This window comes from Ambystoma mexicanum, chromosome 7q (genome assembly GCF_040938575.1).
Source record: "Ambystoma mexicanum isolate Mex_15411 chromosome 7q, UKY_AmexF1_1, whole genome shotgun sequence".
Taxonomy (NCBI): domain Eukaryota; kingdom Metazoa; phylum Chordata; class Amphibia; order Caudata; family Ambystomatidae; genus Ambystoma; species Ambystoma mexicanum.
Window position 1 is genome coordinate 558,748,112 of NC_090941.1, and position 24,286 is coordinate 558,772,397.

Consider the following 24,286-nt stretch of genomic DNA (forward strand, 5'->3'; position numbering starts at 1 on the left):
AAAGTGACATAATTGAACCATTTTATGTCCCCATAGTGTTAGTGGGCAAGCCAGATAAATCCTGGAGGTTCTGTACTGATTTCCGCAAACTCAATGAGATCTCACAGTTTGACAACTATCGAATTCCACGCATTGATGATCTCATTGAAAGACCGGGTTCTGCCACTTATTTCTCCACAATCGATCTTACTAAAGGCTATTGTCAAGTCCTCCTTAACCAGAGGATAAAGAAAACGGGCTTTTCGAGCCCAAGAGGTCTTTTCCAATTTAAAGTACTTCCATTCGGGTTGCATGGAGACTCCACAACATTCCAAAGGCTCATGGACAAATTAATGCGCCCATATTAAAGCTTTTATTGCACTTCCATCAATGATATCATTATACACAGTGGGACCTGCGAAGACCACATGATTCAACTTTATAGAGTCACGAAAGCCTTGCAGTAGGCCGGTCTTACGACAAATTCTAAGAAGTGCCATCTAACCCAAACGGCCGTAAGCTAACTGTTTTCGTGTTGTTGTAGAGAATGGACTAGTAAGACCACAATCAGAGAACGTTAGGACTCTACAAGAGACTCCAGTGCCAAAAACTAAAAGAGACTTGAGGGCTTTCCTTGGATTGTTCAAATACTATCAGATATGCATTCCCCAATATTCTATTATTGCAGTGGGATTAACCAACAAGCTAAAGAATGTGGCTCCGCAGAAATTACAGTGGGAAAAGAAGGATCAGGCCTGTTTTGACATACTAAAAACTATTCTTTATAACAAACCAGTGCTGAATGCTCCAAACAAAGGAATTCCGACTCCAGCCGGAGGCCTCTTGTAAGACAGGCATGGTATCAAAAGAGATGACACAGACAACAGATGTGCAGTTCGAAACAAAGATCTATTAATGATCAGGATGGTGTAATACCTAACTTGCCCAATACTTTATTGGGATTTTCCCTGCCTAAAGAAACTAAGGAAAGACTGTGTCTGCTAGTCCAAAATAAAAGTCAGTTTGTGTCAAAACCTATGCTTGTCCTCACAACTATAACTAAATATGGTATGGGAATTTTCTCAGCAAAATATAACTGTTGAAAAGTAAAAGCTAAGCTACTTTCAGTTTCTGTTCTTCTTGGGTTCCCTATCTCAAGTTCAATACAGTTCCAATAGAGGTTCACTGCATTAGTGTTTGTTCAAGTTCTGAAATTACCTTCTCTGAGTTTGAACCTCTGTTTTGTGTGAACTGTGCTATATTTGAATTTGGTGAAGGGAATTCCAAGACCTCCTCTTTGTGTGACTTCCAAATTCAAATATAGCACAGTTCTCACAAAACAGAGGTTCAGAGACTCCCTTCCTCAAGACAGCGTTCTCCGGTTGTTTCACTCTCAGGGTTCCCTTCCCCAAGACTTTAACAAAACACTCAAGTTGGTTTCATCTGCTCCAAGTTCAAAAATAAAATACTGGGTCCATTTGACCAACCTTTCGGTTTATTTCACCAATTGTTTCAAAGTTCTTTACAGCTTGTTCACCATTCAGGGTTTCCTGGTCTAAGGCGCAGTTTTCAGACCACGCGGTCCACCCATCACAGGTCACGCCACCATTTACCCTATCCTTTTCTTTGGCTTGATTCTTGATGTTTGTAACTTTCCCACTAGGAGACTTTCTGGTCTGGGCACAGTTGTCAGACCACATGGTCCACCCATCACAGGTCGCGCAACCATAAGTACTCCCCAAATTTGTTGGGCCCCTCATAGACTCGTCTGCATTGGGATTTTGCTTTCCACACTTGTATTATTAGTAACACTCTTTGATAGCAGTTCTTGGGTTGTCACATACTTGTGACTCTTTCTCACATTTGCAGTTTAAAATTGAAAGCTTTTCTTATCTTTGCACTTATAAATCTCAAAACAACACTTCCTGCAGTGTTCCATTTGATATGTCTATTTGACTCAGAGTGCTCATTCACCATTCAGCACATCATAGTTTATTTAAATAGCAGCTTTCTTTCAGTTTGGTATTCAATAGATGTAGCCTTTACTTGGGCTTGTGGACCATTACTTACTTGCAGTCCCTTCGGGGTGCTCCAGTCTCCGCAGGGCGTTCTGACACTTACTGGTACTTACTGGTTCTTTGCAGCTCCTCTCATCGGCTCTCCCCGAACAGGAAACAAATTGCCAGTTTGCTGGCAATGTCTCCACACCCACACACTCACACCGGCTTCTCTGCTCTGCTCCACACTCGGTCCACGTCCTCTCTGGCTCCAGTGTCTTCTGCAACTCTAGCTGCACCCGGGCTTGGGTGTGGACAGCTTTTCTTACTCCTTCTGTGCGCCTTCCAGTAAGAGGATTCCCGGTCCTACAAAGTCCCTCTTGCAGGTCTCCCCGAATCATTGCCAGCATCTCGGCTTCATGGTCTTGACCCAACACAACAGATTCTCTCCTCTCCATCGCTGTCTGATTTTGGGCTCCACCTTTTATACACTTTACTATTATTAACAGGTTGCAGGTGAAGTGGGTTAGACTCAATTGCCCGACCTTGTATAAGCCTGTTAATGTGTCATGCCTGATCATCATTATGGGATGCCTCCAGGCCTTTCTTCGTCGTCCCAGTACTAGAATGGTGTTTGCAATCGGAAGTGTGCACTACTCATAGCTGCCTCTTCCTCTTCTTAGTATTTGGTGGGAAACTACAGTGAAAATGGTATAGTATTAACAATATTCCATGAAGACTGAGGGAGGGTAGGGTAGGGTAGGGTAGGTTAGTGTTAGTGAAGGGGGAGATACCATGTCTCGCCTTCAGGAACCCTCTCTCCAATCCCCAAGGACCCTCCACCCAGGTGATCCTCCCTCGCTTGTCCAACCCCCAGGGTCAGGTTCCAAAAGCGATGGCCCTTCCCCGGCCACCTGAACAGAAGATCCTTGGGGAGTAGATGTGAGAGTACCTTGAGGTTTCTCACATACCCTTCCCCTATGCGTGTTGGACATGGGGGCTTCAGAGGGGAACCTCGCGAGGTAGTCAACGTTACCTTGTTCTTCGATGTACTACCGATGTAATATATGAGGGAGTGGAGCATCCCATACTTTTAATTAGCCGCAAGCTTTTCCCACGGGGAAGGAATTAAGCAACTGTGGAATTTTAGGTGTTAGCCATTAATTGGGCCATAGTACACCTTAAATATTATTTATTCAGTATAAAGTTTAAACGTATTACCGATCATTCACCCCTTACATGGTTAACAGGAAAGACATGAACCCCAGGATAATGGACTGGCTTCTGGACACAGAAGAGGTAAGGAACATGGAAACGTAGACTTCCTATCCCGTTTCCCTGTGGCGGAAGTAAAGACCAGTTACACTGGGGGAAGGGTGTGTGTTGAATCCTTGGATGCCATCCCTTTTACCATAGGGGAGAACCCTTCTCATTTGGCCAGTGTGATGCAGCCACAGTCCAAGAATCCCCCTGGAGGTGGTGCACCCATGGAGGATCACACAGGGAGGGAACATTCTCATAGAATGAAGTATGACACCCTAGGATAGACACAGCACACTTCAACTGCGATCCGAGCTCCCTCCGCCTCTTAACCTCTCCATGGTGCAAGAATCCTATGTATGCAAACAAAGTAGAAGTTTGTCCTCCTTTCAATTATACTGAGACAAAGAGCAGTCATGACATCCTGAAGAATAGGGGAGACATTACCAGGAAATTACAACAAAGAGAAGTGTGGTGGATTCATTATCTGGATTCCATGTATCCAAAGGGAATGAACTGCGAAACAGACTTTATGTGCTATGTCTAACATATTGCCACTATATGTTTGAATTGACTGTCCAAATGAATGGTCTATACATTGTTGTGTCTAGCCCAGCCTCCCCGGGCTCTTTGGGGTAGACGACCGTATCACTGTCCAAATGTTTTATTTTTAGTTTTATTTTTATTTTTGAATTTTGGTTTTTTGCTTGATGTATGCTCAACCATCTATTCGTATTTGTATACACTGTGAAGCTGTCATTGGTTGTTTTGCTATGTAAGTGGGTGGTATGGGTTTTACACTAGGAAGTTATCCCTTTACATTTTGTAAGGGATCATTTAAATTGTGTGAGCATATAAGGTTTAGGACAGGACTCGCTTAGTCGTTAACGTGGTATTCTAGTTTTCAACATCTAGTAGTAAGCCTGGCTGTACAGTTGTTCTTTTGTTACATACTGTCAGCCACAGCGTTAGGTACCTTTGAACGGTAAGGAGGGACACAGGCGTCTACTATGGTTGGCGCTTGGTCCCTCCTCCGTTCTACACTCACTTTGTTTAGCGACGCTCCACGAACACAGTACTGAATTTTAACGCGCTGACTTTTGCGTAACAGGCTTCAGGTACACGCAGAGTTATTTGCAACGGCCAGCTGCAGGGAGTGGTCCCAGCGTGTGTTGACGTTGCCGCCGTCGTGACAACACACATTGTTGCCCCTACCATCATGGCGTCAGGGTGACGTTGTGCGCATGTGCACCATTGGCGTTGACTCTTTTATAAACATTTGGCTCACAGCAGCGATACATCGCTTGCAGCCGGACGCCCAGCGCTGATACTATGCAATGTAAGTTGGGCTTTTAGGAACACAGTTACAATGACCAGCAGGTGATATTGTTTTGCTCGTGATGTGCACTCCGTGAAGTGTAGTCCATGTACGAGCATGTAGTCATGGCTTATTTACGTGAGGCGTAGTAGATTGTGTTATTGGGGAGTGTTTGTTGTGGACATTCTTTATATTTACAAGTGATGTTGTTCACATTATGGTGCCCTGTAGGATTTAGATATTTTGCTTAGTTCGTACAGGCGCGGGATGTACTGGATAATTAGATTTTTCTATTTTTTCCTTTTTAGTGGTTTACCATTTGACTCTGAGCTGGTTTTTGACCGTTGCGGCCGCGCGAGGTCCTGTCCTCAGCCTTGAGTGCATTCTATCGTATTCAATCATATTCCAGTACAGCCTTCGGCTACACCATTGTGGCCCCCGTTTGGTGATTGACAGAAGGTCAGTTCCGTGTTATTCTTGAATAGTGGGATGATCAGATGCTTGTCTGTTGAGAGGAGTAAGAGTACAGCTTGACTCACCCTTGCACATTTTTGTATTTATTCACAGTAACTCAAACTGAATTTGAATGAAAATGTATGTACAGCAGTAACCGCCCTGAAGAAGGATTTTTTCCGAAACGCGTTGGCATTATAATAAAGTGGACACTGCCCACTGAATTGGAACACATGGGGACATCAATATAGGGAATCTAATTGTTTGTAACAAAGAATTTCCGGAAGTATCATTGTGATATTTACATTCTATATGCCTATGATGAATGTTACAACTCCTTAAATTTCCATATGAAAAATATGTGCTCAGTGTGATCTAACATTTGACTTGATTCAACCCTAATCAATGTGGAGTTGTTGATTTAATGTATTACAATTTCATGTGAATTCTTGCTAGTTAGCAAGAAGGAGTGTTGGTGTTAAATTTAATTGTCTGAAATTAAGATTATGTTGGTGTTACATATCCAGTCTGCAATATAGTTCAAGTCCAAGGTTTATTAACCTTGATAAATTAATTTACTTTACACGAACAACTAATGCTTGGTGTGATTTATATTTATTTAATAGTGAATGTACTTACATCTAATATTGTAGGGGTTTTGCTTTCCCCTGTTGGAGTGCCGTTAGGGACCACCTGTCAGCAGATGACAGGTTCTGTTTGTCTACATTACTGTACATGTCTCTGGTGGTCTTGAGACACTTTTCAGTCCCTGTGCACCTGAAATATATTTATCAGCTAAGAGTGTGATCACTTAATTCTCCCTCTATGCTTTTTGTAAACATAGTTTATTTACCAGATTTACCACTTTTCTGTACTTTGGAGTGCCCCTCCATCCTTCGTGATTTGTTATCTAATCCTGAAGAATAGTACCACGACAAAGAAGATGCATGGAGTGCAAAAGAGCACCCCACGCAACCTCAATGAGCAGACCAGCCTATTCTACTTAGCTGAAACTGATGAATGAATTAAAAGCAAAGAAGGAATCCCAGTGAGGACCAGCCCTCCCTGGAGGAGCCACGAGGAAGGGCAGTGTCTCAGCCAGACACAGGAGAAAAGCCGGATTGCCCAGGAAGAAGCTAGGAGCTCCGGAGCCAGTCCTGAGATGGTTGAAGGGATGGCAGACTGGCAGAAGCAGGCTATAGGTGCTTCCAAAGCTTTGGCAGTGCAACGGCTTCCTGAAGGTCGGTGGTGCTGCAGAGCCATTGCAGACCAAGCAAAGCCTTCCCTAGCACCATGAGTCATGCAGTTGAAAGAGGAAGATGGGCGAAAGTGGACGCCCTTGCAGATCAAACACACAGGTACACGAAGGACAAGGAACCGCTGGAAAGCAGAAAAAGTAGTGGCAAACAGAAAGGATGAAGAATACCCCGAACCTAGGGTCTGGACACTGATAAGCAGAAGAGGTGGTGGCAATTGTAGAAGCGGGAGGGGGAATAATCTGTACCTGGAGTCTTGTTTACCCTGAAAGTAATAGTGAAGGAGCTGTTACATCTTTGATCACATATGGCAGTGCTTGGCAGAAGAATGAACCAAGCATACCCAGAAAGAGAAGTATAAAAGGAAATACATCAGTTGCTCATCATTCTTAGTCACAGTACCTGGGAGAACATTGAACCAGGTTGACTGTGCAATATGTCCTACTTGGCAGGAGATTACACCAAGTTTACCCAGAAGGAGAATTGTTAAAACCAGGTGAGTCTGGAGCTCACACCCACATAAAGAAGAACAGTTGTTGCAGAAGGTGGTACTTGGCAGGAGAATGCACCAAGTCTACCTGGAAAGAGAATTGTGTTTGCGAGGCGAGTCTGGAACTTGCACCCATATTAGAAGAACAGTTGTAACGCCTCTTCTTAATCACAGTACTGGGGAGAAGAGTGACCCCAGTTGGCTGAGTAAAAGGAAGAGAAACCTGGTGAAGAGAGACACACCCTGGCATTGAGAACATTGTGTACAAGGAAGAGAAACCTGGGGACGGGAGAGAACTCCTGGGATTGTGAACATTGTGACAAAGCTGAGTGAATGGAGATATTATTTTAGGACATTAAGGAAATGGAAGAGGATCCACGGGAAAGTAGGCACTTCCTCTTGGAACTTGTGAATACTGTGAGACGTCAAGAGAAGGGAAACATTCTCTTCACCCCTGTGGAACTTTGTTTTTGCATCATTTAGACCTTTGTATTTGGAACTCTGAAAAGAAGATCCTGCTGACCAGTCAAACCCCTTTGCACCTTATACTTAGTTATAAGTGTGAGGGCGAGAGTTAGGGATTCAACATAGTAGTCGATTTATCTTTATTTTGACATCCTGACAGACCCATTTAAGTTTTATGTTGAGGCAGGGAAACCCCTCTTAACATTAGGGCTGGTGAGGCCATTCCCCAACCCTATTTTTCCTTTAATAAAAGTCTGTAGCAACAAAAATGCCACCTGTGTGTCGATCTCTCACAACTGCACCCTGAAAGTAGAAGGAGGTGATCCACAGAAGAAAAGGATCCTATTTTCAATATCGTAGTACAGATTCCTTCTTCGAGCTAGCCATTCAGCCTCTTCAAAGTATTAAGAACATTTCAATAATCTTATGATTCTTGTTATCAATGAAGTTGTTTCGGACACAAATGTTGAGTGTAGAGCGAGACCTGCCTCTATTGCCACCTCATTAATGCCATGCCAACAAACTAGGACTTTCCAATTATTGTGTGGTAAATCTGGACATCTCTTACATTACCCACGGATCACTGATCACATTAATGATTCAATAAGATTGGGTGAAGCTCCTGCAAAACTAAAAAAAAATATCATAGCTCAATTACTTACAAATAATTATGGCTAATCCCAAGCGTCTGGCAAGCCATACACCCCTCTCTGGTCTCCCTTATCTGCACAATTTGAGACACATGATCATATGAGGGAGAACCTCTTGGTTTCATGGAGGCAATGGGTCCACTCCTGGATATCAGAACGGCATTACTACATGAAAGTGATCAAAATGATACTGGTGCCTTGACCCTGCTGGATATCACAGCTGTTTTTGAGATAGTTGAACATAATATCCTAAAAAGCCGATTGGCGGATGACATGGACATTACAGCTATAAAATGGTTCACCTTGTTTCTTATCAACTGCTCCAATCGGGTCAAGCTGGTCATTTTCTTATTGTCTTTGATCAGCAGTGGTGTTCCCCAGGGGCCAGCACTCTCTGCAAACCTTTTTTTTTTTTTAACATATATGATTGTTATAGTTCAAATTCTAAATAGCTATGACATGAGGTTCCACATGTATGCTGATGCTATACAGCTACATCTACACTTCCATGATGGTCTTGGTGGTCACCAGCCTACTTCATATTCACAATTAAAGGGCTGCAAACCACCTCTGTTGAAACAGCACTAAAACTCTGATTTTGCTGATTACCTTTCTCTTTGCCTTTGCATTTAGGACCTTCCCCTACTTCAGTTCAAATATCCGAAATGTGAGTGTCATTTTTGATGATGAATTGTTCTTCATTCCACAAGTGAACATTATCACAACATTTACCTACTATTATCTGTAGCGGTAGGGAAGGATCCTCCCCTTTTATGATTACCCAAATTATTTCAATGTCAGCTATGCCAGAACTCTTACCAACACACTACAAAAACTGCCAAGACCCTGTATGCCCTCCATTAATTGTCATCAAAATAATGCATTGATTTCAAGATACCCTGCTTGAACAAATCAATTCATGAGGAGCCCCTCGCCACATGTCTAAAATATTTTCACCTTATCAGCCGACCAGATGCCTAAAATCGGCATCCCATAATGGTATCTAGTGATAATGCCGCCAGGGAAAAGGTCGCCAGCGGGCGACAATGCCCCAAATTTGCACTCCCATGAAAATCAAACACTTCCCCAAATATTCTAGGGCTGGAGTTAGAATAGAAAGTTGTACTGGTCCTAGAATATTTGGGGTAAGGCTCATAGGGGTGCAGGGAACATGTTCCCCAGGGGACATTATCACATGGAACCCGCATAATTTGGTGGTCTCACACTTTCCAAGACTAGTGCGCTATGGAGGTGTATATATATATACAATGTTTGTATTATCATTAGTACCGAAATGCAGTTGGGCTGAGATGTATTTTATCAGGAACACCATGACTTTCCATTCGCGAAGCTGTGTTGACAGTGTCTCCAAACAAGCAATATCTCGGCATCTTGTCACCGACTACTCCTGCCAGGACTGGTCCTGTGTGTATCCCAACTCTGATCTGCGAGAAAGAACCAGGGAGAACATTTCAACAACTGCTAATGACCCCTATGTTCCTGAGCGCACATACCAGGGAGCACAGGCTCCATCAAGAGCTTTGACATATACCAAAATACAGTGAGCCTTGTACCTGTGCTATGTTTTCATTATTTGGGTAATCATGTTCTAGGTATAACTTTTGCTTGATGACATCAAATACGCATTACAATCTCTTATCTAGACACATACCTCAACAGAAATACAATTTGCTGCAATGTTGTTAAAAAGGAGAAACACGTAATGAATTAATGTTCAAACGAGGACAAAACAGTGGTGAAAAATATGCACACACACTTAAATGTTGAGAAGTTCCTTACATTATTTAAGATGATAATAGTGCCTCAATCACTGTCCCTAAGCTTAGTTGTTCTATACTTTAGTTATCTGTTGCCATCCTATGACACCCATATTATTGGCAAGTAAAAGAATTATAGCTCCTCCTATATTTACCATGCAGATTATAAATCTATCTTCTGTGCACTGATATCTTCATATCTCCACACAGGAAATAACACTGTGTTTTTATTAACATTGACATGTTTTATCCATTTATGGAACAACTATGTCTCTAAAACATGCACAAAAGCCTTCCTGGTTGGCTGTAACATCATGGTATGTTTATTGCTGTGTAAATAGGGATCCAGAAGCAGAGAACGCAATTACCTTAGTGCTTTGCTGCACTTTTGCAGGCTTTGATCTACCAGGCCCTGTCCCTAGACAGCAAATGCACAATACTCCTGCTGTATGATTGTTTGGTGTGAGGTCTTATGGCCCTCATTACAGTTTTGCCGGTATCCCACCAGTATACCGGCGGGATACTAGAAAACTTCCTTACTGTTTCCACTGCCCGATATCCCTGTGTTACTGGGATATTACGGGCGGCAGAGATGACGGTAAATTCCCATTCCATGGAGTGCCATAGGACTCCATGGTATGGGATTGCTGGAATTACCGGCACCGGTAGTACCAGTGCCAGTGATTCTGGCATTTATTTGCAGGTAGCAGCCTGAACTACTGGCAGGTCAGGCCTGCCGGTAGTTCACTGCCTCCACTGGCACATTTTGGTGCCGGAATTACTGGCATTTTTATCTGCATTTTTTCCAGACCAGGGAACTCCTAAAGAGCCCCTATTATAATCTCTGCAAGAGACTTTCAACAATGCCCAAAACCCAGGCCCACATAAAACGGGCTTGGGCAGCACAACACTCCCCTTGTGTCTGTTTGCTCACAGTTGAGTTGCATGGCTATTGCATTGTTTAACCCCAAAATGTACTGCAAGAACTTATTGTCATGTACCACCACTGTGGTCGAACTCCTGGAGCTTGCTCTAGGATTTCACTGTGGATTGACAAGGTCTTTAGGTTTGCATACATTTTCAAATCCAAGGACCAGTTTCTTCATGCAATATTTATTACCTCTTCCCATCACCCAACATCATTTCATCTGCATCCTTCATCTTTTATCACAGTGTAGCCGTCTTTCCTCTGGGAGAATTGTGCCGGGACCTTCATCTTTCATTTTACATTTTTTTCTGGAGGCCTTACAGGACTCTGCTGAGGTGGTGCATTCTTCTGAGACTATTTGATTTGTCTCCAGGTGATACCATTCCTTATCTCTGGTTCTGTCCTGTTTTGTTGGACAGATGCATTCACACAATGCTTGCAGTGCTTTTGCCTGGGGACTGGTGTCAGTCATTGCAGAATGGAGGGTGCTGTGTGCTTATTTTGTGAGGATCTGTGTGTTTGAGCTTCTGGACTTTTTTTTCTCGGGTGAGTAGCTGTGGCCCACTGACACTGTATGTTTTTCCTTCCCCAGTTTTGTGGGCCTATTGTCAAAGTGGAACATACGATTTTAGGAGACACCTTTTTGTCCTGATTGGTAAACTTTAGGAAGACCCCGCCCCTTTGTTTGCTCCTTGCCCAGATTTCATTTTCCAGAGTGAGGTACATGTTTGGTACCTTGGAAAGGGCACTTTAGAGACCCAATACCACCTTACCTTTTTCCAGTGAAACAATAGGTGTTTTATCAAATGTTTTTTTTCTTCACATTCTTCAAACAGGACTTCAAGGCACCAGAGCTCCTGCAGGGAGGACCTTTGCTGCGAACTGTCAAACAAACCAGGCTCACACCTTAATTCGGATAGATGGTAAACAGAAGTGATTTATTTGTTGGCTTGCAAATCAAGGAGCACAGCATCACAGCCCAGACTAAACCTAGAAACGACCCTACCCACCTTCCAGGCCTGTTATCTTTGTAGTCGTGCAGTCACCTGACCCCAGACGGTTTGAGAAAACCTCCACCTAGGTCTTCCAGCCTGTTTATTCCACCTCGCACCAAACAATGAAATGATTCATAAAAATAGGTAGTCCTATTTCAATATTCATGAATGAATAGAAGTGACGTTTACTGGAAGGCGTAACCTGTTGGGTGGAGATTACTTGCCAGGTGAGTCCTCATGGTTCTGACTAATCGGCCGACGGCATTTGTTCTCCACCTCTGTGATGACTTCCCATGCCTGATAACTGTCCATTGTTTGTACTGGTTCAGCCGGCCAGATTCGCTGGACACAGGCCCAAGGCCTTGCTCCAGTAAACCTGGAGGGGATGGAACATATCTGTCTCTCACTACTGCGCATGTGTTCATTATCAAGTTTTACTGGCAGCCAACCAGGAAAAGTGACACCTAATGGCCTCATTACAAGTTTGGCGGTGCGGCTAAAAACGGCGGTAATGCAGCATTAACAGGCTACTTTACTGCTGCATTACCGAATCACCGAACTATGACTTTGGCGGTGGGGTGCAATAAAAACCGCCAGCAAAATACTGGAGGTAATTCTGCAACCTTACTGCAAAAAAAACAACAATTGCAGCAGAATGACCACCAGCGGTAATTCCGCCAAAATCCCCATGGAGTGACTAACACCACCATACCACCACTTGTAATCCAGCGGTAGTTCCGCCGGGCTAAGTGGCAGTACCAGTATATCCGTTTGGTGGTAACTCAGCAGATTTACTACTGAGATGCCACCAAACTTGTAATGAGGCCCATTGAATCCTCTAAAAAGAAAAAAAACAGAGGGGCACGGTATCACAGGGCCGGAATTATTCATTGCTGAAGTTCACATAGGCCAGTCCTGATCCCTCCTGCAATGTAAAAGCCCTGTCTCTCATCATTACCCGCCGTCTGTGCGTTCATGTATTTGCTTGTTTCATTATTTCAAAAGATCATATCCCCACTTTACCCCCTTTTGTACTTTCAGTGCAACCGTTTTTACTTAACTTCTTTGTTTTTATCACAGGAGGAGTATTTTATGGGAACTGGGCCAGTGCAGAGAGGCCTTTATGTTTCTCCTAAACAACAAACTAAGGCAACACATTGTATTCCATTTGTATTGTGATCAAATTCTCCACTTCCATTTGTAACTGTATAGATTCTTCCCATAGCTGCTGCACCATAAAGAATGGCTATAAATGCTAATGTCATATTATAGAACTGTGCCTGGAAGGCCCCACTTTTTCTCTGGCAACGTCTGTGGCAGCAGAATATTATCCCTACTAGGAAACAAAATAAGAGTAACTGAAACACAGCAGCGGTGAGGTAAGGCTGTTCAGAACTGCGATTACCAATTCAATACATGACAGCGTATGGAGTGCACAAGATGGCAGCAAGATGGGCTATTTCAAAAGCCGTCTTCTCTTCTTCAAATATAATCTCTAATACCTGGAAACTCTTTCTCACATCTGCTATCTTTCATATTTCTGGTAACAATTGCTACAAATTATCAAATCGTCTAGATAAACGTGAAGGCCATCTTGATTGACACTCTGTACATAAGCTTACCAACCTCTTTACTTTAGTAAGACAGAAAACATCTAACCGTCGACTTTGGGTCCATAAAACAAAGTGAATATTGAGAGAAGACACAAACACATTTCACACGGAAATCCATCTTCTCATACCACAATTTACTATGCAAAGTAATGCCAGGTGTGCACTCTTTCCAATAGACCCTGTTTCGTACCAATAATACCTGTGATGTCAGCTGAGGAGTTTGTAAGGACCAAAGTTCCCAACTGGAACCAATACCTAGCCATAAATTAGAGGTTGTCTCTGGGGCAGAAGTTAAATACTGCAAGGGATTCCCAGGGGACTGCACTTTTCATATCTCTCTGTGTGTGGCCCAGTCCCAGTTGCAGCCTGTCCACAGGCTAGTCAATGCCCATATTCCTTTTATGGGACGTTTGGCATTGAAAGTGCACGTCCTGCGCTCACAGCACCATCCACTGCATTTGTATTTCCACATGTCTCCTAAGGGCCTCAGGTCTCTGGGATTCTCGAATCATTATCAAGGATTGCTGGCCAGCTGTTGTGTAATACATCTTCTTTGATGGTCAGGAGCGGACTTTTTAAGTAACCCTGTACTTCTTCGCAGGCAATGTACTATTTCATCATTCTCCCTGATGTCACAGTTCCTTTTATTAGCCGAATTAGCATGTCATGATATGATATGATATGATATGGCATTTGTAACGTGCCTATACACAAGTGTTTCAAGGCGCGACGAGGCAGGGAGGGGGTACAGGGGGAGGACAGACAACGATCCTACTAGGCCAGGTGTCATTCAGATCGCGCAAGTGCAGGGGTAGGGGGAAGGGAAAAGTGCAGTACAAGGTAAGTAGAATAGAAATAAATAGATAAATAAATAAATAGGGACAGTGGTGGCAAGTGCAAGGTAAGTGCAGACAAGTGCTGGGAAGGGGGGGCTGTAGGGATACAGAGACAGTCCCGCAGTGCAGGGGTTGCCAGGGAGGCAGTGCAAGTGGAGAGTGGCTGGGTCCAGGACCGAGGTCGGTGAGAGTGGCCAAGTATCAGATTCAGTGCAGAGTTTCAGGGAGGCAGGAAGGCTGTTCCAGAGGGAGGCTCCTGCCGCGGAGAGAGATCTACCCCCAGCTCGTTTCTTCGAGAAGCGGCTGACCCTGAGGGAGTTGGAGACGGATGAGCGAAGGGCTCGGGAAGGAAGATATTTAGGAAGAGAGAGTTGCAGGTATTTAGGCCCCAGGCCCCAGAAGGCATTGTGGACAATGCAGAGGGTTTTGAACTTAATCCTCGCAGCCACTGCGAGCCAGTGTAGAGATTTCAGTCCTGGAGAGATACGGTCCCTGGGCTTGAGGCCAAGGACAAGTCTCGCAGTTCTGTTCTGGATGAGTTGCAGAGGGCGGAGAGTGGAGGCAGGCAGATTAAGATAGAGACTGTTACAGTAGTCCAGCTTCGAGAGAACCAGGGCTCGGGAGACAGTGAGCTTCTGGGGGAAGGAGAGGAAGGGAAGAATACCTCTAAGGAGGTGCAGCTGTTAGTGTGACTTCTTAGAGACGTCAGATATATGAGGAGAGAAGGAGAGTGTGGAGTCAAAGATGACCCCGAGGTTTTTTGCCTTGCAGGTAGGAGCAGGAAGAGGCCCAAGAGAGGCTGGCCAGAGAGCTGCAGGGAAGGAGGGAGTGGGTGTGCCGATGAGTAGAATCTCAGTCTTACTAGCATTAAGGCGGAGGTCGTTGGCAGCACACCATTCCTGGATAGCAGACAGACAGTCAGAGATGAGGGCAGGAGAAGAGGAGGCCGAGGGTAGCCTGAAAATGAGCTGAGTCATTGTGTCTCGAGTCATTGTGCTAAGGGTCCCGGATCACGTGCAATTTGCCAATGTTTGTATTGGTATTGGTCAATTATGCTCCAATGATAAGCCCTGCTGCACAGTCTAATCAACCAAAACAGCCATTCAACCGTAGACCCTGATATATTCCCCAAGCTGCAAGGGATGATTTTGACCTATCCCAGACCTGATGCAATGCTTCCCTCATACCCCTTCTAGTAAACAGATCCTCAATCTGTTGTGGTCACCTTATCTCTGCTCCCTCGGTGGATCTGGGAAACTGTGTTGTGACCTGAAATGCAGGTAAAATAAATGAGAATATCAACATGCCTAGTGTGGCATGTATACCAATATACAAAATGCTTACCTATCTCTCTGATTAACAGTGCTTTTCCATAAGGACTGAGAGCTAACCTTTGTATGATTAAATAACTCTGTTACGCATGGTATGCAAAACCATATGCAGAATTACAGACCTATTTCCTTCTTCTGTCTCATACTAATATGTTACCTCCCACTCCCTGCAACATTCTCTGGTTTCCTCAGTGGTGTTCCTAAAATTCAAAGTATTTCATTAAGAAACAAAACAATTCACCATCATCACTGAAATCTTTTTCTTGGGGGCGCTGTTGCACGCAATGGAAAATGGCTGCCTGAGATCTGAGCTCCACAGCCCAAGACTCTCACAGAGCACAATACTTGTGTTTTTGGGGTGCGCAGAGACACGGAATTGCGCGGCCCCTCTCATGAAATACCCGGTAGATCCATGTGAAGTTTCCAGCCTTGACAAGCTCGCAATACGATCCCCTGGGTCTCCTCTACATCTGGGTGCCTCCTGGACTCCGGCACTGCTGACTCGGCCCATATCCTACTGAGCTGCTTGGCAGGCAGAGAGTGCAAGGCATCCTTCTACGTCCTCTTCTTGCCGGCCCTGCCACTTTCAGGTCTGTCCCTGCTGGTGGTGCCCCTACATCAGCTGACCTGCGGTGACCCAGAATCCCCCAGCGACACGGCTGCGCGACCCCCACAGCTGCGAGGAACGGAGCTGTTGGAGTGGCTCTGATGGGCTGGTGTGTGTGGCTGCAGTCTCCTGGTGGCGGAATGCTGCCCACTGATCCTGCTGCGACAGAGGAGCCTTGATTCTTGAGACCACGATTGCCCAGGCCCCCCATTGAGGTGGGCCCCGTGGTAAGTGACTGGTGCCCGGTGCCCCCCTCCTTCTGAAGCCTGATCTAGCCTTAGGCCGAGGCCTACATTATACAAAGCCCACTGTGTGAGCTGAGGGACTCGGGGCACTGGGGCCCTTCCTTGAAGGCTAAGCTGGTGTTGCCATCCGGGCGGTGGCCTGGGGAGGTTACCCACGACTGCACAGTCAATTCCGGACCCCCTGTGGTGGAATGGGTCCGGGCTTCGGATTCTGCCTGACATCTTACACGACGACTGTGGCAGGTGACAACGCATAATCCAGTTGCCCCATGGTCAGTGCCCTGCGCCTTACTGGGAGGGACACATCTGCATCTGAAAACATTGGGGGCACCTAGACTCATGCCTTGCGGCCCCCCTCCTGCGGTTGGTAGATACTGGGCTCTGTGCCCCTGGTTGATTAAGGCCTATCTAAACGGGTACCATTACCTGGAAATCACATTGCCCCTCCTGCCTCTGTGTTACCCCAGGGAGCCTAACTTCAGGAATGGAGTTACTTCTGCAGTGGTGATAGACACTGATACATTCCCTAAAGCATTGAATCCCTCCCCCCTTCCCGCGACACAACCTTTATGACTCCCCTCGACACATTGCTGAGCAATAAGACTAAAGGCACAGGAAAGAGGCAATCCTCCATGAATATGTATGCCAAGGCCGCATCCAGGGCCTAGGATGGAGCGGAGGGCAGTGGATGCGGAGTGTCGCCACCCAAAGAACCTAGCGAATTGCAACGCATGATGGAGTATACACAGCTATACATACCAAACCCGATGATATGAGAGTCACCATCAGCTTCATTAAGTCCTGCATGGATAAGTCAGATGGTTGCATCACAGAGTTGGAGACCAGAGTGGGGGTTGCTGAGGACGATATTGGGACACTCAGGGGCAATATCACCTCAATATCAAAGCAAGTGCTAGCAATCAGTAAAAAGAACGATGACCAGGAATCCTGTCAGAGGCGCAACAACTTGCAGATAATAAGGGTGCCTGAAGACAACATTGATGGCTTCATGGAAGACTTTGTCGACCGCACTCTCTTCACCTTATTGGATGCCCCTAAGCTGTCACCACAATACACGGTAGAACGGGCTCATCAATCACTTGCCCCCAAATCCTGGCCTGGGGCTCCCGCCCACCCAATAATAGTCTGAATACTAAACCATTGTGATAGGGATGCGCTGTTGCAGGCAGCGAGGGCCAAAGGGGAATTGCTCCTGGGCTCCAGCAGGATCCACCTATACTCGGACTTCTCGGTTGCAGTGCAGCAGGAGCAGAAACCCTTCATGGCTGTAAAGAAGAGACTCTGAGACTTGGTCGCTAAATATGCGATGCTATACCCAGCTAAATTACGGGTCAAGCACTCTGGAAAGATATATTTTTTCACCATACCTGAAGAAGCCACAAAGTTTGTTGATGACCAGTTTCCTGGGTAGGCCAATACAACGCCACTTCATCAAGCAAGAGCCTCAGATGCCATCCTGCATTGGGAGGTAGATATGACTAAGACTATCTAGAAGTTCATTAACTGTGGCTTTAGAGAGTGGCTCCCTGCCGGTCATTTAATTGAAATCATTTTCAGTTGGTAATGTTCACCTGCAAACTGATTTACATGATGTAAGCGAGGCTGTGTGAGGGCCGGGCTAGAATCGGCTTGCAGCCCCCCATGCAAAGCTGCAAACGTTGTTGGGTTGTTGGGGTTGGGGTATTCATTCCTCCGATTGGGAGAGGGAGAGGGATGGGGGCGGCGGTGGATTCCTTTGGGGGTCAAATACAAAATTTGCTTGATATGTACGCTATAGCTTTAGAATGGTGGTGCACCTTGGTAACTATCTTTGTGCAACGCTCCCGATACGCCCATGCTGGGCTCAAGACATACTCAATGCACTGGCTGGATGTCGGTTGAGACACTGCAGTGTATGAGCTGGAATGTGCTTGGCCTGGGCAACCATGTTAAAATGCGTAGCCTCCAATTATATGTTGTACGGCAGATGGCCCGAATATTATTTTGCAGGAAACCCATGCACTGGAAAGTGGCTGCGATAGGTTCGCCAAAAGCTGGGATACACAACGTTACTACACAACATATTCCACTCAAAGTCAAGGGGTCATGACACTTATTCATAGATTGATACCATATACACATAGAATGGCACACCTAAACCCACTGGATAGATATGTACTATTGCATGGCAAACTACCAGGTCAAGAGGTACTATTGATGAATGTTTATGGACCCAATGTAGATGATCCCAAATGCTATCTTCAAATGGCAGATCTCTTGGCATTGTATCCACTGGTTCCCATACTGTGGGGAGGAGATTTTACTACTATCATTGATATAAACCTCGACAGATCTGGGAGTAGGCCCCAACACTTATCCCGAGCCAGCGGTGCTATACTAGAATGCCTCACCAGCCTGGGGATTGTAGATGCGTGGAGATTACTAAACCCAATGTCTTGTATGTACTCCTTCTGTTCTATGGTACATGACTCCCACTCACGCATTGATATGTGGTTGGTATATGGTGACCTCTGGGGCACACAGAAACTGCTAATATACAACCAATACCTTTTCCGACCACTCCCCAGTCACAATGACATTGACACTTAGTACTGGGGATAGAGTGAGGCACCCATGGATGCTTAAATGGAGATCTAAACCACAGGCATTGTCCTATCCGGCATTCGCAGACGAAAAGGGGAAATGTGTGGAGGAATATTTTGAGACCAATGTGAGTTCGGTCAGCTCCAGCACAACCCTGTGGGAGGGCTTTAAAGTATATATCTATGGCATGCCTTTGGCTAAGGAAGCCGGGATGTTGAGGGTGATAAGGCGAGATATCCAAGATAATGAGACCACACTTCACCAGCTTGAACAACAATACACATCGCTGCCTACCGCCACTGATCTGGGTGACATTAAGACAGAGCTTAACAACTTTCATGACCATGCAGAAAGGGAGCGGGCAATGGAAACCACCATATTTCATTGTTGCAGGATATGTCTGGAGCAATGGTCCACACTCATTCTGAGGTAAACAAAGTATTCTGCTCTTTTTATGAAAGCATCTATGCAAATTATGATGTGGCATCTACTCCGATATAGAGGCGTTTCTAGAGCACTTACCACTATCTGCGCTATCCGGTCAACAGTGCCAAATAGCTACTTTTGCACATCTAGCGGAAGAATAGGTGTGATGCTGAAAATGCATCAGAGGCACAGGGCCTCCGCATACTTGTCCTTTACTGGTTTTTATCATGTGTTCTGTCGTGTTTTCCGTGCAGGAGTTCATGTGGGACTCCTGGCGGTGCAGCTCTCTCTTTTGGTTTGGTGTACAGACCCATGGGATACCCTTGTGGCACCCATTGGTGGGGGTACAACCCTGTGCCCCTAGTGTATGCTTTTGGGCACCTGTGTGTGGCCCACAGAGCAGGGTATGGGCTGGTGGCAGCTCCGTGCTGAATTGACTGGTGCCCTGAGCGTCCTCCATTTTGGGATGCCCAGGCCCTGTCATTGGAATCGGTAGATTCCTGATGGAGACAAAATAGCCCCCGTGGCCTCTTGCCTTCCATCGCCTGGTACTTTGATCTTCCCGAAGTCCCGGGAAGCCCTGACTCTGTCCCTTCCCCCTGACTGGCTGTTGGGTGGAAGTTCCATATATGGTAGTGTGGGGAAGTGCCGACCAGACTTGCTGGAGCCTCCCTAATGACCGTATGTTGTGGGTACACCTGTGGGTGGGACCTGGGTGAATGGAGTGTGTGACGAATATACACTTCTTGTTGTGGATGTCTGGTATCCGGTGTTTGACACAATGTCTGAGACAACCCTGCCCGAAACTGTTATGAATGCAGTGTGTAGTGTTGAATGGCATTTTACTTGTCCAAATCCACATTCTGTGTTGTGAGTGTCTGGATGGAGAAGAATGGCCTGAATGCACTGTGCGCCTGATTGGCTGACTGACTGTTGAATGCCCTTCTGAGTGATTGGTTGCCTGAGTGTGACCCAGCAGAATGAATGGGAGATCAACTAGTATATCTACGGGCCTCTCACTGCTAGAAATCGTTCAGAAACTGGAGTTGAAACTGACATTGAAACTGAAGCTTAATCTCGAAGCCGAGCCCGAAGAAGAAGGCTGACTGCTGTTACCTTCACCGCAATCTGAAAGCCGCCGTGACGTTGAGACTGATCCAAGAGAGGACCTAGCTAGGAGCCCTCTTCCCGTGCTCCGAGGGACCATCGAGCACCGCTAACCTTCGCCAAAGCTACCTGGAAGTCAGACCCTCGACAGGCTGCCGACCGGAGACGGGGACCGCTAAGGAGAAAGAAGTGAAGCACCAGACATTCCATCCACCGTCGTCGACCAGGGTTCGCAGGTTTGCTATAAACGCTGGAGGCCCGTCAAAGCCGTCTTGCCCAGAAGCGGGGACCGCTTGATGCCGACCCATCTACTACCGGAGCCGCACCGCTCCATCGCCTAAGACTTTTGATTCACAGACGCGCTCATCCGCACCGCCGCCCGCCTTATCCCAATGGAGAAGACCAGGCCATTGATGCGCCGAGGAGCATCCGCCGGTGGGTTTCCCGCCACCCAAAGACCGTAGAGACGCCAGACGACTCGACGCCCTTGCTGGGCCACAGTTCTTCACAAACTCTTTGCGGTCCTGAACTATTGACATCGAGGTGCCCCGCACTCCTCTTCCTTGTAGGATGTCTTCGCTCTGTCTTCGACGAGCACAGCTGGGACCGAAGCTGCCGCCTCGATGCCAAGTTCACTTTCTTCGAGGGATCTCGATGATCCGTGGCTCCTGCTTTAAAGGGAGCCGCTCAAGAAGGATCCATCGACGACCCGTCGTCGAAATCTGCTATTCCAGGTACATTGGGGTGGTAGAAACATTGTATAAGGAAATAAGACTAAATGAACAATATATGAACTGGGCTTGTGATATATCTTTATTTTGCAGGTTGCCCAGGTGGGGGGATCTCCACACAGAACTTTGTCAAGTGGTAATGGCCAGTATTCTGCCAATTGTCCTAACCAACTGCTTTCCTCCTATGTCTATTGTTGGTTACCTTTATTAATTGATTTGTGGGACATTTAACCAGAGTACAGTTGATGCACTTTAATGAAATCTGATAATAATTGTGGTACCACTTAGAACTGTACATATTTGCCATTGTAGATTAACTGAGCATAAAGTGAGTTATTGTGATTGTGTTTATAACCCTGAACATTAATTATATAAAGATTGTTTTTTAACTAATACAGTGTGTGGACATTCCTTTGTGGGGGCTTGAGGACAAAACTGTACTTATGAACCAGCCTGCATCACCTCCTGAGAAGCTAGGCCTTGATTGCTCGTCCATTGCTACCATAATAGAGAATCTTGGCTGAGGTCCTCTGTGCCTCTCCTCTACCATATAGAGAGCAGGAGTACAGACACCCCCCTCTAGTCTTTACAGTAGGGTCTGAAAATAAAGGTATCAAAACATAGATGATGTTATGTCAACCACTGAGAGCCAAGAGACTAAAACATCCTAAGTTTACAATCAGAGGCAGGAGTATCGAGATGGTCGACTCATTTGTGTACTTGGGAATTTGTATCGACAGAGATGCTAACTGGAAAATCCATTTTGAAATGGAGTACAATGACCCATGCATGGAAAGGGCAGGCTGTTGTAAACTTCTCTAAATAAATAGGCGGACGTGTCATATCAAGTGCCTTAGAGGTGTATAGTTGTCAGGTTGTGTCAGTATATGGATCTGATATATGGGGCTATTTATTTATTTGTATTTATGTTTTCATTTATAACAGTGCATATATAGGGGCTAGTTACAGTAAGTGCAAATTGACAGTATACAGAGGCAAGAGCGTGCATAAAGGGTTACAAAGTGTGGGTGGATCATGGAGGCGTACTCCAGCAAAGCCACACATCATGGAGCGGGAGGCTATACCAGGTGTACGGGTAAGCATAAAAGACAAAAATTGTGTGGTTGTACAGTTTGGCAATGCCACGCCTCATGGTATGGGGGTTACTTCAGGTGTACAAATAACCAAAAGGCAAAGTTGGTGTGGGTGTACAGTCTGGCAAAGCCACGCCTCATGGAACGGGGGCTGCTTCAGCAATACAATAAGCATAAAAGACAAAGCTAAACTTCTACTAAGGCCCTAGATCGGAAAAAAAACAAGTTCCTAAACAGATAGTTAGCGCTCCCCTGTTCTGCACCATCCATGTCGACAAAAAGGAAGCTGGACTGGTGGGCTATAACATCTAAGATATAACTAAAGCCCCTACTGTACTGGACAAAGATCTGAAATAACAATTGTATTTAGTTAGATTTATATGCAAGAAGATCAATGCTCTTTTCATTGCAAAAGAACGTACAATAGATATCAGATTTGACATGAAGCAGTGAGCTACGTACAATGGGGGTGAGTTTAAGGGACATTCTGACCAGGTTGTGGTGGGGAGTGAATGAAACAGTCACCGGGGACAATGCATGGGTGGACTTACATAGATTGCGGACAATCAACATCAGACATTTTTAAGTGAAGGTAGGTGGTAAGAGCAGCTATCTTAGGGCTGTGACCATGATGGAAGAAGTGTTAGAGTGGAAGCAGAGAAAGTGAGTGACAGAGGCAGGTTAGAGGGGAGGGAAATGTTAGCTCGAAGACAGACAGAGTTAGGTTAAGAGGATAACTCAGAGGCGAGGAGGTAGGCTTTCATTTTGGCGTTGAACAAATCAGTGTCAACTGTTTCTCAGATGTCTGGAGGAAGGGAATTGGTTTAGGGTCAAAGATTCGAATACAAGGGTTCGAATAGCAATACATTCGAGTCAAAAGGACCGGACAAAACAAGACTGAATGCACTTTTTTGGGGGGGGGAGGTCACACCCCCAACCACCATTTTTGGACCAAAAACCATTATTTTTACCTATACCAAAACCACAAAATAAAATACATTAATAAAAGGCATTCAGTCTTTTTTTCGGTCCTTTTGACTCGAATGTATTGCATTTGATCCTTTTGTTTTCGAATTAATGACTGGACACCAAGGGAATTCTATGCAAATGGAGCAAGTAGAGAGAAAAAGCAAAGCGAGAGGAAGCACAAGGAAGGCGCGGTGCCACAAGGGTAGTCACAGAGGCAGAGGGAATATTACGAGAAGGCTTGTAGATTTAGATAGAGGTTAGATAGATACAGTGGTGCCTTACCGTAGATTGACTTGTGCACCAGGAAAGACATTTAAATCTGGCCCGGTTTTGCATCATCATCCATCCAGCCTGTTGATGGTAAGAGGAAGTAGGTGTGACGTGAGGGAGTTCAAAGACAGTCCTGGTAGCAAATTTAAAGATCTTGTCAAGAGGACAGACAGCATATTTGGCGAGACCAAAGAGGATGCTGGCACAGTAGTCCAGTTTAGTGAAGATAGGAGTGGTTAAGATGCTTGGTGGTGTTGAAAGGACAGAGGTAGCTGATTTCCCTAATATTTAGGAGGTTGAGATGAGCTGCTGCTGATTTTAAAGATTATTTTGAGGTTCTGAGTGATGTGTTAAATTCACTAGGGAGGGGGCAGAACTGCCTTGGCTCAAGTTTGTCAAGCAGATGCTTTCAAAGTTAAGCCTGCCCGAATTTTGGGACTCACCCCTGTAAAATATGGCAAGGTTACAAAATCACTTATAAATGCTTACCACAAGGATTTGTGTGAGGAAGAGATAGTGATGTTGGGGCAGAAGGCAAGCTTGTCCAAACACTATCTAGACTCAACATTCCCACTAGGTTGTGAATCCTATATGGATGAGCAGGAACCTAAAGAAAGCTATCTGATGTGGATACTAAGGGTAGGAATTTTACATATACAAGTTTTTACCACTAAATGGGACTCCAAAATTTCAGCAAGATGCTGCCTCTATAATTCCCAGTATGAAACAATTGAGCATTTCCTGTTCTTCTCCCCCAAAGAAAGCATTGTTTAATACCACCCCTAGTGGCTCCGGGAATAAGCCAAGCCAATGAAACCCTGCACATCTAAGTCGACTTCTGACATGACACAGGTCAAGATTATTGCTTTTTTTCTTGCAGTTCC

The 24,286-nt window shown here is 45.4% G+C and overlaps 1 protein-coding gene across 1 annotated transcript in view; it reads right to left on the reverse strand.

Annotated features, from left to right (window-relative positions):
• Positions 1–24,286, reverse strand: part of LOC138528064 (guanylate cyclase soluble subunit beta-2-like) — a 309,889-nt gene that overhangs the window by 13,236 nt on the left and 272,367 nt on the right. The window contains exon 15 of the mRNA XM_069639510.1: positions 9,159–9,313. Within this exon, the coding sequence (XP_069495611.1) occupies positions 9,159–9,313 (155 nt within the window). The remainder of the gene's footprint in view (positions 1–9,158; positions 9,314–24,286) is intronic.